General features: G+C 40.2%; 1 protein-coding gene across 2 annotated transcripts in view; it reads right to left on the bottom strand.

Moving 5' to 3' along the window:
• LOC143691860 (PALM2-AKAP2 fusion protein-like) overlaps window positions 1-7,202 on the bottom strand; it is a 107,761-nt gene extending 100,559 nt beyond the window's left edge. For both annotated transcript variants that reach the window (XM_077171773.1, XM_077171774.1), the window contains exon 1: window positions 7,127-7,202. In XM_077171773.1, coding sequence (XP_077027888.1) covers window positions 7,127-7,192 — 66 coding nt within the window. In that variant the 5' untranslated portion in view covers window positions 7,193-7,202. The remainder of the gene's footprint in view (window positions 1-7,126) is intronic.
• Between the last annotated feature and the right edge of the window lie 9,888 nt (window positions 7,203-17,090).

Genomic DNA, 17,090 nt, shown 5'->3' with positions numbered 1-17,090 from the left:
ATGCAAATCTGGAGCTGTAAAGTTTCACTTAAAGTCCTTTACAGTCTTATTTCAGCTAGTGTTTCTGCTTTGATTCCTCCTGCCTTATCTTTGTCTGATTGTACCCCTGTCCACAATGGCCCCTGTTTCTTTCCCCTATTGTGACTTCCCCTTTGTGACTCTTTTCAGTCTGCTCCTTTTCCTAAGGGTAGAAAAAAATTCCATTCAGTAGTATCCCTCTTTTATTCTACAAACCCCTCTTTCTACTCAGCTTCATCAATAACACCAATACGAGGCAGTCCTTAAAGATGTTTTGCCATGTCCATCTTGCCTGATTGAGCCAGATCATCCTCAGGCCAGTACATGAATCTCTATATATTTCTCAAATTACTGCCTCCATAGGAAGAGCCATATCAATATAGCTTGTTACCACAGCATTACATATTCTACACTTATATTAACTACACTTATATTAACATGGTGGGGCATGATAAACATGGACTACAGTACTGCAACAATTATGTACAGTTGCAAATTGTTCCTGTGATAGAGCGGGCATAGCAAAAAAGATTTAAAGAGCAGTCATTATTTTAGAAATAGGGAACCTCTGTAATTCTTCTATACAATACTTCAATAGCATATTCTCACAAAAAAGCATTTGTTTGTGAACTAAAGAGCTTGATCCAAAGCCCAGTGGAGACTCTTCCAATGCATTCAATAAGCTTTGGATTAAGTCCTTCCTGAGGAACAGATGCAGCCTTTTATTCACTACCAGTGGAACAATAAAAACAACAAGACAAAGAATAAAGTTGTCTGCAGAGAATAAAGCAGTGTTGTCCTGCAGCAGCTTAAATAAATTAGGCTCTATAGTTTAAAAAAAGTACTGTAGAGCCGGTCAAATTGTTTGTGTAGGTAATTCACAAAATGAACAGTCCAGAAATGTTTAAGTATCTACACATAAACACCCATACATAGTGTTATTTCACTGATTATTCAACGTTGCAGTATTTGCAAAAACTGAGTTATAAATATAACTATGAATTCCAGTAGTTGAAGCAAAGATAACACAGAAATAATTTGTTGCTGTTAGTGATCAAAACTGTGATGGAAGAAGGAGCTGGAATTTTTTTTATGCCATAGCTCTTGGAGGGTTCCAAAATGTTTACTGAGACCTGGACTTGAGACAGGCTTTCCTTTAGTAAGTTTATCTCATTCAACATAATGATTTCTTATCTGGCCCATGATGTTATCAAAATGAAGGCAATAATGGGTGCTGATGTGCAGAGACCTCTCCTGCCCCTGCAGGAAAAACTGGGCCCGGAGTCACTCCAGGAAAAAGAGTCTGATAAGGGAGATAAAGAACTGTGGGAGATACAGGAGAGCGGACTAAAGTAAAAGTGACAGCAAACAAGAGGAACAATTAGCAGAAATTGAGCATTAGCAGAAACTAAGCGGGGTGGGAACCTGGGACTTGCAGCAGAGAAAAAATAGGAAGAGAATGTAATCAGATGCTTTCAATAGGCCTGTGTAGATCTTGTGAAGAAATCTAGTGAGAGAGAAAGAGTGAAAAGTATGTTAGAGAAAGAGTGAAAAATATGTTTTTGTAACACCTGCGTGGATTTCAGTAGAAAGTAGAAACTGGAAAAGAAGCCTGATTAGAATAGATTGCAGTCATAGCAAAAAATGCTCTTCAAATGATTATGTGGAGAGACACAAGGTGGATTTTGAAAGAAATGTCAATGGAATTTGAGGAACTGTTAGTGTCTGGGACAAGAAAATCTGATGAGTATAAAAGGACATTACACAAAACTTTAACCAGGAAAGGCAAAAGAGAATCAAAAGCTGATGACTAATACTACACTAAGCAACTTCTATAATTATTAAAAACAATAACATTTAAACTTTACCTGCTCATATTGCAGGTAAATATAGCCTTTTCAGCTCACAAGTAGCAACCGCCAAAATAGGTCAGTTTTCTTAAATTCTGTACATCTAATTGCTAGGCAAAGCCAACACAGTAGTTACTTCTGTTCCAAGAATGAACTAAATGGAGAAAGGCATATTTTGTCATGATATCTTTTCCTGGAGCATTACCACAGATGCGCTCTGACAATTATGAAGAGAAATCCTTCTGCCTTTGCTTTTACTCCTATATGGGGAATTGTCAGCCTCCAGTGACTGAAATCCCTACTACACAGAACATCAGGATCCTCTTCCCATACTCCCAACATTTTCACCTTTATGTTGCTACAGTCTTAGGGAATGGTCCTGCAAATTCTCGACCTTTCAATCTTCTGAGTTTTGCACTTTGAAGTGCTAATCTTCAGCAGTTAAACTGTCTTCTCAACACACTTTACCAGGCCCTTGCAAGAGAAAAGCTGGATGCTTATTCCTTCTAGTGCTATTGCAAAGGTGTTAAATGCCTCCAACTGGAATGTGTCATGTGTCATCTGCTGCATAGTGGATGGCAACACTAGAAATGACTGAGAAAACCAAGACTACCTAAAAGTTCTCAGAAAATCAGAGACAAGGATAATATTTCAAAGAAGCGGATCATAGTTCAAAGTAGAAATTTTTGTCTCATAACTAAGAATATGTTTTTTCACCTCAAATAAAAGTATCATAGCTTCCTAAAGATGTGTCCTTTTCTTGAATTAGAAAGGAAACAGGCCCAGTGACCAAACCTATGGTTAGCTGAAGGACTCGCTGTGCCTGCAATAAGCTAAGGTCTTAGCTTCACTGTGTTTTCTGATCATCAGAAGTGCAATCAGGCAAAATGAAGCTATAATAAGATGATATGAGAACCTGATAATAGCCTGATAATAGGTCTGCTGATTAAATACACACTCTGCAGTACGAAACTGAAACTGATGTGCATTTTAATGTCTAACTCACTGTTGGAGCAGGCAATCTTATTTGTCTTTGGATATGGAGGTAAGGGGGCATATTACACAGGTCCACAGCTTGACAGTGTTGTTACTCAGCTTAGACAGTTTCCACGCAGAGTCACAAAAATAAAACTACAAAGCCAGGGGTCAAACATAATGTTTGATCACTTTGAATGACTGATAAGTCTGGTTTCCCTCAGCAATGTTGCCTGTCTCCATGATGATACAAAGATGCAGTCGAGGGCAATTAGCAGAAATAACTGGGAATGAACTCTTAGCTGTGTGCTGTGACATGCGGTTCAGTAAGGCAAATGAATTCTCCTCTCCATCACCCTGCCCATCAGCTCTGTTGACTTCAGCATGAGGTAAGCTTTGGACAGGACCAGGGATGGACTGTGCAGCTTGGGAAGGCAGTGATGAGAACAGGCAGGAGCCAGCTGGGGAAAGCATCAGTTGCAGAAAACAAACTATTTTCCTCTTTGAAGTTGGCTGGTACCTTGCCTCCGTGTTTTGCTGCATACTGTGAGTGAATTTCAGAAGTATCTGATCATGGTGGGCATAGCAGCGAGACATATCTGATACTCCCTGAAGAGTCAGGAAGAAGGCTTACACATTGAAAGATCCCAATCATCCCAGATGACAGGGATTTTTGCTGTCTGGTCTCTCAATGTTCATATACTTCTACTATGCAGAAAAAGCATTTCCATTATAAACTGATACAGAATGCTGTAAAATATAAAAGCCTCTGCCATTTTGGGTCACATGGAAAGTTTTCATCCACAACACTTTTATGGCAGCAGGACAAGAGGGAGGATGAGGGGAAGGGGCATATCCTAGAACTGCTTGAATTGGTTTTTTTTTTGTTTGTTTGTTTTAAAGCAGCAGCACTATGAAATTAATGATTTTTCCCATAAATTTCTGGACTCACTTAGGTTCTTTGGTGATACAATATTTTATAAAACCAATGAAAAAGAAAATTAATGTTCTATACTTCTGATAAAGTATGACCCCAAAATATTAGCAATGAAAGATAAATTCAGCCTACTGCTGATGTTTTCCATGGCCCTAAAGGTTTTGTTGAAATTAGAAGTCATCCACCAAGATAACCTTTCAATCTCCTGTACAGCAATATTACAGAAAACCAAATATTGTTCATGTACATCTTCTTCCTTCTTGCCAGTCAGCAGCAATAATGGTGGAAATATAAAGACAACCAGCTGCAGTTTATGCTACTCCCACACACATACACTTTTTGAGCAAAAGCTGCAAGAATGGTTCAGTAATAAATTACACTGTATTCTGAACGTGCACTCTAAAGAGAGCTGCAGGCATAACAGGATGCAACAATGCAACAATGAAGAGGCAGCATTTTGCTATTTAGAAATGTAGGAAGAAACATAAAAAAACCCTCCAAGGTTACTCACAAACTTTGTCTTGTTCAACAATAGGTCTAATTTGGCTTGTTCAGAGCATGTTACATGGAATGGCTCTTAGGGAGGACTACAAATTCTCCCTCTGGTGAGACAGAGTATTCCAAGTGTAGCACTTGTTTACTGATCGATATCTTGTCTTCACTGGCTATGAATATCATTATCTATTTGATGTAAGAATTTTCTACACTTAATTGAAAGCTACACTAGTTACCATTTACTTGAACCATACAGTCAATAGCACAGTCAGGACCTTAGTGTAGCTTGTTGTGTCTTTTTTAATAGTTCATTAAAGGGAAGGGAACTTTATGACGGCCCAGGCCTCCCCTTGGAGTAAGTTGTTTGTTGAAAATAACACAAATATGAGGATTTCACTTTCTTGTTTCTATTAATTGAAAATATTATTGAAACAATACTGCAACTAGGTGTGCATGGATTATTTTTGGAGTGGATCTAGAACTGATAATTTTCATATATGCAAATAGCATTGCCCATTTGACATTTTAACAATAGAAAGGACAATCATTTTGGATATCTCTCTCAGCAAACTTGGAAGAGTTTATAACCAACTGCTCCATATAATCTTTGCCTCAAACACAGGATTGTCCCTTCCACAAATTGTTAGCATTTAATAGAGGAAAATTTTAGCTCTTTGTAATTTTCAATGACGAAATTAATCCTTTTTCCATGTGGGTAAGGATACTCTCGTGGACTTTATTGACTTTCCTGTGCTGGCATTTTGCTGATTCTGCTCATGCTACATTTGCAGCAGCACTGAGTCAGCCTCCCTTTTGCAAAATTATGTCATTAAACCTCTGCCTTCAGCACGGGGTCTTTATTGAAAAAATGACACCTCTTTTTCAAAGCCAAGGAGGAAACAATGCTAAGTCAGATTTTGTTCTGTGTGATGTTACACTCCCAAGCATTCGAAGTACTGTGCTATTAAAACAAATTGCATTCAGAGTCATCGAACATTTTTCCCCTCTTCCTTAAGGATGACCTTAATTTGAGCTAGAGAATGTTACGGGCTGATTAAAGTCCAGCTGAGAGCTTTCTCAGCAGCCCGAGAGGTGCTGCTTGTGACTTCAGAGCTGCCACAAAGCAGCTACACTGAGCAGAGCACTGATAGCAACCCGGGCACAATGTCTGGGAATGCCTGTGCAAGTCCATGCTCCAGCTCCAACCAGAATAATTTAAATATCAGATTTAACTATAACATGAAGGGGGTTTCATTTTGACTTATTTGCACTATCAATTTAGACCTTACTTTTATTGCCTGTGTTAAAAATTATTTCCCTAATGAAAAGTAGTTTATTATTGATTGGTGTCTCTGAGGATGCTTTGACTTGCTGCTTTATATAGATTTAACCTTAAATCTGGTCCTGATACCCAGAAGTGTGAAATTCTGTGTTATGCCATCCATTCTAAATTGTTAATTTAGAACGTGGTACATGTAGTCAGATTCATATTTGTTATCAGTCGATCTGTTTTGTTTTGGTATTTTTTAAACATTAGCACTGTAGAAAATAAAAAAGTAGAGCCTGTAGGAAATCTGGATTTTGAGAAAATGATTTTTTTTAGCTAGTAAAAGAAAGAAGTAAGTCTTGTAAGAAAAATCAAAATGTGTTTTGTGTTTACATTTTCCTCATTCAAAAAAAGAAGTTATGCAGATGCTGGCTTGAGCTGATTATTCACCATGGCCTTTAAGATCTTAAAGGTAGCTGATATGAGCTTCTCACACTAGTTTTCACTCACAGACCAGAAGAAGACACAAGTTTACTGCATTTTATCTTTAAATGATTCTCTAAAGAAATTTAACTAACTGTAATTAAAAAATTCCAATCAAACCTACTTTTCTAGCAGATGTATGAAATATGCTTCATCAGTCTCATATGAACCTATTTAAGAGCCTAGATTGCTGTTTAATTTAATTTTTAAAAGTATGAAAGATTAAAATAAATTTAGGTATTAATATGGCCTATGTAATAATTTAGGTATTAATATGGCCTCACGTTTGCATATTTAGAAATGTCTAGAGTAAAATTTTTGTAGACACCTCTAGTTTTTAACATGGTTGTTTTTGGCTTCAGACAAAAACTTCCTCAGCAATGTAGGCCACCATGAAGATGAATATCTTGGCCCTGCAGGAGTTCACTTGCCCATTCACTGCCTTTCCACTCTTTATCTTACTGACAATTTCATTAGCTGCTGTTGGAAACACATGGCTGCACACAACCACAGTGAGAACGACAAAGAAAAAGGAGTATTCCTGTCATGGCTTTTCCAGCAAAACAGTGTTTCCATGTGCCACCCCACTATACCAGGCTACCAGGAAAAATACTTGGCAAAGCTTCTCAGGCACTTGCCCTCCTCATGCTGACAAGCTGCTCACAGGAAGCTGCCCAGCAGATGAAAGGAGGTGGAGCAGCAGTATTTGCAGGGGAGCCTGAGAAGAAGAGAATAGAATGTGCAAGGGAAGATATGTGGGAGACTGACTGACAGTGAGGAAGGACAGAGCATTGGTTTGACACCATCTTCCATGAGCTGCCAGGATTATTTAACCAAACTTTTCGAGAGATTCACTTCTGTTGAAAATCGTCCTAATCCTAACTGTGGCACTGGACTTGTAGCTATTTCAAAAGAAGCCCTGTGGAAGCCAAGAGAATACAGTTTACACCAATGGGGTCTACTGTGCAAAACTACGCCCAGCATGACAGCATCCTTGCAGCTGAAGATAGGATGCACTCCACTGAGTGTGGGGTCCGTCAAGAATTATGGACAGTGCAGATCCCTGTGCCTCCCACAAGGCCACAGTGAGAGGAGACTTACCCCTGCACCCTTCTTGGCTTCAGAACTTTCACAGGAGCATGGTCCCGATGGGTCCCTCAGCAGCATAGCCAGTCCTCTTGCATCTACAAAACCAAAGACATTTATTGTCCATGGGAGAATACGCATGGCTGTGAGGTTTTTTTGCTTTGATTGGATCCATTTCTACCCACCATGCTCTGTCACCAACCTGGTGTTTTGTCATTGTTGTTAAAGAACATAGAAAGGCTCCAAAACCATGGCTGACAAATATCTTTGCCAGCTGGAGACAGCTCTGTGTGCTGCATAGAGGCGGCTGGCTCTTTGGAGAAAATGCAGTGGGTGGTTAGTGTTGACGTGGGGTGCCATGGCTTAGGAAGAACATACTCCATTTCAGACCGCTCAGTGGCCATCCCTGTCCCTAGGGTGGTTCCCAGTGGCAGAGCTGCCCTGGTTCCTCATGGGGTGATGGGATGGCCTTTGTCACCCCCAGGCAGCTCCCCAGGCACTCGGTGTTCACCCATGTTGCTGTGCTGATGGTGTGCCTGTGGTCACACCCTGTATGAGCTTGTCCTGTCTCTAGAAGAAGCCAGAGAACTTTTCATCACTTCTGTGCATCCAAAGGGCAGGGCAAGTAAGAGCATCTGGACCCCTAACTAAGGTTATGTCATATTAGAGAATGCTGTTTTGTCATGCAGGGAATAGTTACCACTGCTTATTGGGTCATGTCAGGCCACAAGCACAGCTTATAGGGCATGGTGTGAGCAGCCTGTCTGCCACAACCTCTGCACTTTTATTTCTGTATCGAGCTTAGGCCTTAAAGAAGGTAAGAACATACCCACTGATCTCACTTTCATGGACAATCTTGTTTAAGCACAGACAGCTGCTCGATTGCTTTCAGAATTTCCATAGCAATGGCAATAATTAAATAATGTTGGGTTAGAGTCAGATTAAATCAGTGAATATGTTCTAAGTTGTGAAATTAAATTATAGGGGTTACATGATCTTCTCCATAGAGAGGCAAGATGTGTAAGGATTTGTGTATCATCACCAGTAGCTCTGCTGAAGGTACACATTCAAACTGGGAGCACATTGAATAAAGTTCCTTATGCTACCACAGCACAGTGCATGCCTACTAAATTTGAAATAGGTCTCTCATGTAATAATACATCTTGAAATGGCTCTGAAGCCCTTGGTTAATACAAGGATAGTTATTCATGCCCTCTGCTGCTACTTGAGTCTATAATCTTGAGTGTATCTCTTCAACTCACTACTGTTTGTGTATGTACCACCATTGTGTTATGAGTATTTATGCAAAAAGTATCTGTGTTTCAGAGATACCCTCTGCATATTTTTTGCTCCAGTGGACAGTGGCACATGCTAACAGTGTTAGCTTGAGCTGCAGTTGAGACAGACTTTCACTACAAGACCTGCATCTTTTCTTCTAACAATGTTTGCTGGTTGCAGTTTCATTTAGACTTCTTTTGCTTTGGGAGAAGAATATTTAAAAGTGCCAGTGGGACTTATGTGCCCATAAAAATCCTGAAAATGCTTTTAACTTTTCCCAGCACAGGTTCTCTGGAGCTGGTCCTTCCTCTTCCTACCTGCTGAGCAATGTTGTCCATGTGGTCCACAGAGCCAATAGATAGCCCTCAGGAAGCCTTGAGAATTGCATTAAAACCAATGTGAGAAGTAATGGAATTGAGACCTTTTTTCTTGTGTTCTCCACACTCTGAAACAGTCCACAAAGTCAGAACTCTAATCCTGTGACTTTACCACAGGATTAATCCCTTCTTTGCATTCATCTCTATGCTCTATGGGGTTCCCATATAGCATTGCTGCTTTGGAAGTAATGCTGCAGAAAAAACAACTAGTTTATTCTGCTCTGAGGTTTTTTTTTTCTGGTTTTTTTAATCTTTCCAGCTCTCTTTGATAGCTTTATTCATGCTAATATCAGGCCAAAAGAATCCTTCTTTTTATATAACTGTATATAACATTTCAGCATAATGGGTCTTTTATTGTCTACTGATATCTATATGCTCTCTTGCTTTCCAAAACCAGATGTGAAAGAGATCTGTGTACCTTTTTTTATAATTTCTCTAGAACTTCCCTTCATACCCAAGCTAAATGTATTTGGAATTGTGAAGCTTTTGCATGTTATCCTTGAATGGATGCCTCCGCATTACCTTGTAGCTGTCGGACTGGATCAGAGGATAGGAGCAGTTGGTGCTGAAATATCCAAGTCTATATTATAAATACTTTCAGGATTTAATGTCAGGCTAGATTTAGTCCGATTCCTTGGAGTGAATGTTACCATACTGTCATAAGGAATACCACTTGATTTGGATATTTATGTTTATGCTATGGTTTGAGAAGTGTTCCATGTGACCCTGCAGCAGAGCTTCTGGTTTGGCTTCCTCCAAAAGCACTCTTGCATGCATCTCAACAGTACATCTGTACTGTGAATCACTCCACATCTGAATCAACTGCAAATGTGGTAGAGGAGAGAGGGATGAGTTCACTAAAAACCATACTACTGCTCTCTGATGAAATGCTGATGTCTGTGCAGCCTAAGCCAAGCAAGAAAGTGTATCCTGGTGACTGGGATGCTCACTAGAAATGTGGGTTACCTAATTTCACACTTGTGCCACAACTAGCATTCTGCATACCCCTTGGAAGGCACTGGTATTGTCTTAAGATCTCCACTTGTAAGATATATTCCCCATTGATGTGGCAACACTTGAAAGATTAAGGAGAGAGTATTACAGTGATTAAAAATGTACCTTTCTAGAAAAAAGTCATGAAAGTCTGAGGCCTAGAAATTAACCTGCATAAGGAAATTATATATTTCCTACACACCTCACAAAATAAATAAGTATCATGAGTAGACTTCATCCCCCACTGTTTTTGGTGACAGGCCATATGTGCTATAGCATTGACCTCAGACTTGATTTACATGAAGGACATGGCAACTTCATAATCACCCTTGGATTAAAAAAGATAAATATCCAAGCATTCATGGACATTTTATAAAGGCCTAGATAGTACCAGTTCCTGCTGCCATTATCACAGCTAAGTTTTTACATTTATAATCGTCTGTACAGCAGTGATGAAGTAACTCAAGCAGAACAGCTGCAGGGCAGCTCCATCAGCACTCTTGGGGCTCAGTGGCTTTTCATCCATCTCTGTGCATGCTAGCTCCACGTCTGTGCAGCACTGTGCTGACTTCTTTGTTTCCTTTTATTTGCTGTTCATTTCAACTGTGAATAGGGTTTGATAGATGACAGGAGGTTTGCAATAGAGAGGGCCAAATGATATTACAGGAATGAAGCCGAGCTAAAAGTTTTTCCTTAAGAGACATATCCATGCAGATTTGGGAGAGAAATCAAGGTACAGATAATTAGAATGAATTTGGGCTCTCATCAGCATCAGCTAGTAGAGAAAGGAACAGATATTGTCAAGATGGGAAGGATGAAATTTGAGTAAAAGTCCAGTAGTTCCTGGTAATTTATTTGGCAGTGAATGTGCAAAATATGGATGGAAAAGAAAGGTACTGATGAGGAATCCGGAAAACTGCTGTGCACACCTACTCATTGCTCTCAACAAAAAAGGGAAGATTTTATCTGCCTGTTCCTGAATCACAGTTCTTCATGGTTAGCACTGTGACCACAGGGAAGCACCTCTGATTGGGCTGGCTTTGGCCTGTGGGCACCACACTCATCTCAAGGGTCCTTGCTCCAGCACTCTCAGTCTCCCAAACACTTTGAGTTTCTGTTCTACCTCCACAGAAGCTAGACAGAGAAGGGAAACTTAAAGGTGCAATTCCACTACTAAAGTATGTAAACTCTCTGCAGTGACCCAAAACTCCTTTAGAAAACCCTGGCTCTACAGATCTTAGGATCTTAGTTTTGATATTTGTTTTAGCTACAGAGAGCTCCGTGTTTTCAGCATACGGACTCCATTGCTGTGCTGGTAAGCTGTCAGGAAACAACTCCAAACCTACGCCACACAGCCATTAACATTGGTGCAGTCTCTATCAATCCAAAATCTGGCAGCCTACATCCTCTTGTCAAAGAAATTGGTTCAGTAAAGAGCAGGTTGTAGTGCAAGAGAAGATGAATCAGAGAACAATTTAGTGCAAATATGTGTCTCCTCTGAGGAAAAGGCAGATAAAGTACTTAAGAGTATTCACCAGGAAAACTAAGTCAACCTTTCTTCATTTCTCCCAAGATAGTAATTTTTGACCAAATCAGCCGTCTGCTGGAATGCAGATGGATCAGTTTATTCTTTTTCACTGAGACAGTTTGTTTGTGGAGAACACTTCTAGTCCTTTTCAAAGCCAAGGAACATTGTATACGTGTCCCAAAAGCACAAAGTACTACTCCTAGATTGTTCCTTTCTCCCTTCTGCAGGGTGCTTGTATCCCTGATCTCTTGGCCAGTTGCTCACCAGCATGCCTCCTGCCCTGTTCAGACTGGAAGGGAGCAGGTCAGTTCAAACCACATAAATCCTGGATCATCATTTAACTTGGTCTTGAACAGGTCAAGGAGGGAATTTATTACAGCAACTACTTTCACCTGAGTTGGATCACAGGAATTCCTGCTGTATCTCAGTCTGCTTTCTTTCAGCTACCCAGGACTTGTCATTAAAATGAAAGATTGACTATGTCCTCATGTTAATGTCTTGGCAGTGCCAAGCTCAGCCAGCAGGCAGATGCCATGTTACACTACAAAGCAGAGTTTGTCACCAGTGATTCCTGTGATTAATAGAAGGTCTTCAGAAAAATAAAATCCTTAAAGAAGGAGAGGGAGAAGAAAAAGGACACAGTCTAGGAAAAATCTTCTAGCAAGACTGCTGACACATTTATTTATTAAACCACTAAAAGGCTTGGTGGTTTCCTGGTGTTCAGACTGGGAGAGATCACATTGCAGCAGGAAGATAAAGGCATAGCTTCAGTGGCGAAGAAAACCACTCATTTATCTGTTTTTTTCACTTTAATGCTACGTTGAGGCATTGCATACTTGCTATATTTTGAAACAACAGCAGGGAAAATTTCTTACCCTTTAAATCATGTTTTGAGGGCTCAAAGAGTTAAGAAAAATTTTATACTCTACTTAATAAAATCTTCAGTTTTAGAAAAACTGTTGCAGACAGTGCTGTAGGTGCCACTTCTTTTTGATGTGTCTCATTGCAATTGTCTGAACACACTAGCTTACATAATGTGTTTTTCTGCATCTGATAGTCATGTTATTAACTGGGTTGAACGCCCAGGTTATAGAGCTAATAGCACAATTCTCTTTCGCTGATTTGCTTTTTCTTTCTAAATGGTTCGCCTTTTTTCAGCTTTCACACTGTGATGTATTTTGTACTTAAATACAAATACGACAAAAATCTCCCTGCTTGTACTAGCGGGAGGGAAATCACACTTACTTATGCCCCAAGGAAAAGGAGCCTTGGCTGGTGACATCCCTCAGAGTTGGTTTGTGACCATGCTAGAAATACTATGCTGCATCTGTACTAAGAATAAATGTCAAAGTGTCAATCTCCAAAGTTCAGGTGCATATTTTAGATGCAGATGTCTGGCACCAGTTTGGAAAACACCTAAGAAGACTTTCATCAGCGGTTGCAGCCAGATCAATTAAACCCATTGCGCAGATCTCTGTCACTGAGATGGATTAGCTCTCTTCAATTCAGGCTTTCAGTTGTGATTTGAACTAGTTCAGTCTCACCATACTCATGACATAGTTTTTGCATGTTTCAGTTGTGGGGGAAGTGATGGTGGCTTGGAAGACCAGTTATATCTTCTATATCTAGCTATTCACTACATGGTCATGCAATACCACTCTCAATACCTGTCTTTTACTTGTTTTAACAAGGAATTTCTACCTACCAACATAGTTCCTAGTGACCAACTGTGATGAACTATTGTTGATTCAGATCTTTGTGCTTTTTCTCATAGATTTAGCTCTGTGGGAAAAAACCATTTAATAGTTAGTTCTAGTACCACAAATAGCTGCAAGTGTGCAATGAAGTTCATAATTTCTGCTACAAAGCAATCAAAATGCCCTCAGAACCATAATCTACATATATTTTGGAAAGAAACCTTAAGTATAGACCAGCCCTAAGATTAAAGCTATTCTAAGAGAATAAGATTGCAATGTTGCTTAGAAAATAGCTCCCAGTCCCAGCAATCTTGATCATAATGAAGAACTTTTGATGGAAGTGAGAGGGAACCACTAAAATTTTTGACAGAGAAAATGTTTGCAAAACATAAGCTAAAACTCTGACATGAATTTGGAGGCATGAATAAGGGAAAAAACTTGTGAATTCTGTTTCTCTGGCTTGTAATAATTTGCCTTGGAGAACATTCCCTCATTTGGAATTACCAGGTAAGAAGAGTGATATTCTATTGTTAAAAGAATAGATAGCCTCCCAATTTCATCTAGATTTAGTTCCTGTATGTGACAGAAGTGCAACCAAATGATGAATTCGTTGCCTTGAACAAGAGTTTAAAATTAGCAGAGAACTCCTTGAATGATATGAAGCAAGGAAGCACAAGTGATGTAATGTAAGTTCTTTTTAATCATGACATTTTAAACCTAACCACAGAAAGAAAGCAGAAGGTAGCAGAAAGATTAACTGCTACTGATAACCACTGTCTGTGAGGAGAAAGAAAAACCATCACTTACAGAAACAGCACAGAAAGTGCATCTGTAGTGCAGGGGAGGGGATAGCTTGTGGTACTAACCGTGTTGCACCTGTATAAAGGATTTCTTGGCCCAAGAAATGCATGTGTGTAAATAACCAGGAAGAGGAGGAATGTCAAATTCCCTTAGCTGCTAAGTCAGACAACTTATCTCCTCTCTTCCTCATGCTGATCTTGCCTACACTGATGCAGATAAGGTATATTTTTATGATTATTTTTTAAATTTCCTGAATTAGATCTGCCGTTGCATCTACCAGTGGTTGGGAATGCTCCATACATATGCAAAAGATGTTGTGGATGCATCTGCAATAGTCAAAAGTGACATGTGCAGTTAAACCTACTTTTCTCTTTGTTGACATTTAGCAGCAGACAGGACATTCCCCACTAGTTTTGAATAGTACTGTGGAAGTAAATGTCTGTGTCTTTGCAGTGCACCTCCTGGGAATGGCAGGAAAGCAATTTCAATTTTTCAGCTACATCTTTAGATGATTTTTCAGTTATGCTTATCTGCTTTTTCCTGTGAAAAACCAGTTTGACTCAAGAGGGTAAAACCTTATATATGTCAGATGGCATAACTGCAGAGGGAGTGGGACAAACATACTCTGTTGACATTTAGCTGCAGGTAATAGAGTGTATATGAGAGAAACTACTGCCATCAATTTTCCTTTCACACCTCATGGTCTCCTAGGAAGTGACATTTTGAAGCTGGTTTGCATTTGGAGATTTTACAAAACATCAGGCTCTCTGAAGGTGACTACAAGTGAATGAACTGCATGCATCCACCCGTGGATTTAGAAATAAACAGATATAACTTTTTCTGAGCAGCTCTGTTCCATGCTGGTAAAGAATGTCATATTCCCAGATTTTTACAGGTTATCCATGAGTTTAACTACTAAAATAAGGAGGTTTATAGCACAAAACCATGAAGAACTAGTTCAGTTTTGCACAAAGCAACAGGAAGACCCCTGAGAACACTGAGAGTGGGTTTGTATGCCCAATTATTTTGTAGTGGTTAAGGGCCAGACTGCAATGAGGCAGACATAGCCCAGACTATCTGTATCTCCAGTTTTGCATACTTTTGAGTTAAGGGGAACAACTGTCAATTGTTTTGAAGAAATGTGCAACTTTTCTGACAGAAAAATTTGCATCAATATTTTATGGCAAAGTCAAACTACCAGTTTTGCTTGATAGAAAACGGTATTAATTAATGCCTTGTCACTGTCTTCTGTTGTGGTCAAGATATGAAAGAATCCTATCCAATCCTACATTTGTACTAGACACACATGTTAACACAAAACCTGTAAATTCTGCAATGGTAGAGTCAAATCTTGCTAGTCCTGGCACAGGAGAGCTGAAAGGTACAGGTGAATTGGTGTGAATTGGTGAATTGGTGTGAATTGGTGAATTGGTGTCATCATGGTATGAGCAATAAAATGCTGGAAAGCCATGCAATCCAAGAGAGTGTAGTTCACCTGAAGTTGAGGGTAGATCTACTATCTAGATCCAGAGCACTGAACAGAGTTAGTAAATGTGTAATCAAACTAAAATCATCGATGATGTAAGGTTAATGTAATCTGACTTTTGACAAAAGGACATCAGAGACAAGATCCAGACATTAAAGGATGAAGATACATGTCTTCACCTAAGCTTAGCTGTGCCACGTGGTAATCAGTTTCAATGATTTCAGAGGGGCTACTTATAGAGTAAGTTACTGTTCAATTAGAGAAGATGCATCAACCTCTGGCCTCTGTGGATAATCTTATAAAATTATATATAATTAGAAAAAATTATAATGTTTGCTTTCAAACTATTACTTGTTTTCACTAGCAAACATAGTACCCAGATATGGTATATCCTCAGTCATTCACAGATTAACTCCCCAGTTAAAATAGCTAGTGAAATGTTTCATTTCCCAGCCACAACATTCAAAAGAGGCATGGCCAAAACTCTAGTGATGTTTCTTATTAAAGCCATATGCTTTAGAGAGTTCAGTAAAGGATTTCTTGACTCCTAGAGGAAGATATTGAGGGCTTTAAAAGAAAAAGCCAAACTAAAAAGAGAATATATTATGATTTTGGTTTCATGATATTGGGCTATGATTTTCACCTAAAAGGTTTAATATTTCAGGACAGAGTTAATGTGTAATGTCAAATTATGTCACATCCTTCACCTTCCAGACAATACTTAGGGCATTGTAAGAAATATAATGCCCTAAACAACCAACACTTCACAGAATCACAGAATAAGCTGAGTTGGAAGGGATCCACAAGGGTCATTGAATCCAACTCCTGGCCCTGCACAGCTCCATTCCCAAGAGTTGTATCACATGCCTGAGAGCATTGTCCAAACTTGAACTCTGTCAGACTGGTGCTGCGACCAGCTTCCTGGGGAGCCTGTTCCAGTGCCCAAACATCCTGGTGATCAATCTTATCCAACCTAAACCTCCTCTGACACAGCTTCAGGCCATTCCCTTGGGTCCTGTCACTGTCACCACAGAGAAGAGAACAGTGCCTGCCCCTCCTCTTCTCTTCACAAGGAAGACGCAGTGAGGTCTGCCCTCAGTCTCCTCTTCTCCAGGCTGAACACACCAAGTCACCTCAGCCACTCCTCACAGAACTTCCCCTCAAGACCCTTCACCATCCTCATGGCCATCCTTTGGACACTCTCTAACAGCTCAAAATATATATATTTCTTATTGTGGTACCCAGACCTGCCCCCAGCACTCCAGGTGAGGCTGCCTCAGAGCAGAGCAGAGCAGGACAATCCCCTCCCTTGCCTGGCTGTGATGCTCTGCCTGATGCCTCCCAGGACATGGGGCCCTCCTGGCTGCCAGGGCACTGCTGACTCACGTTCAACTTCAACCAGGATCCCCAGGTCCCTTTCCTGCACTCATTTCTGCTCTCCAGCCTGTCATTCGTTTATCTCTCTGTACATTCAGGGTTGCCCCATCCCAGGTGCAGAACCCAGCACTTGTCCTTGCTGAATTTCACACAGTTGGTGCCTGCCCAATCCTCTCATTTGTCAAGGCGTCTCTGCAGGGCCTTCTGGCCTTTGAAGGAGTCAACTGCTCCTCCCAGTTTTGTATCATCTGTGACCTTACTTAGTAACCCTTCCAGTCCTGTGTCCAAGCCATTCATGAAGACAAAGAGCACAGAGCTGGCATGGAGCCCTGTGGAACCCCCTGGTGACAGGTCACCAGTCTGGTGTCACCCCATTCACTGTAACCCTTTCTGCCTGACCCATGAGCCAGTTGCTCACCCATCACACGATGTCTTTATCCAG

Source organism: Agelaius phoeniceus, chromosome Z (genome assembly GCF_051311805.1).
Source record: "Agelaius phoeniceus isolate bAgePho1 chromosome Z, bAgePho1.hap1, whole genome shotgun sequence".
Classification (NCBI taxonomy): Eukaryota; Metazoa; Chordata; class Aves; order Passeriformes; family Icteridae; genus Agelaius; species Agelaius phoeniceus.
The sequence above is the reverse complement of the archived record's forward strand: the minus strand, read 5'-3'. Positions and strand labels throughout refer to the sequence as shown.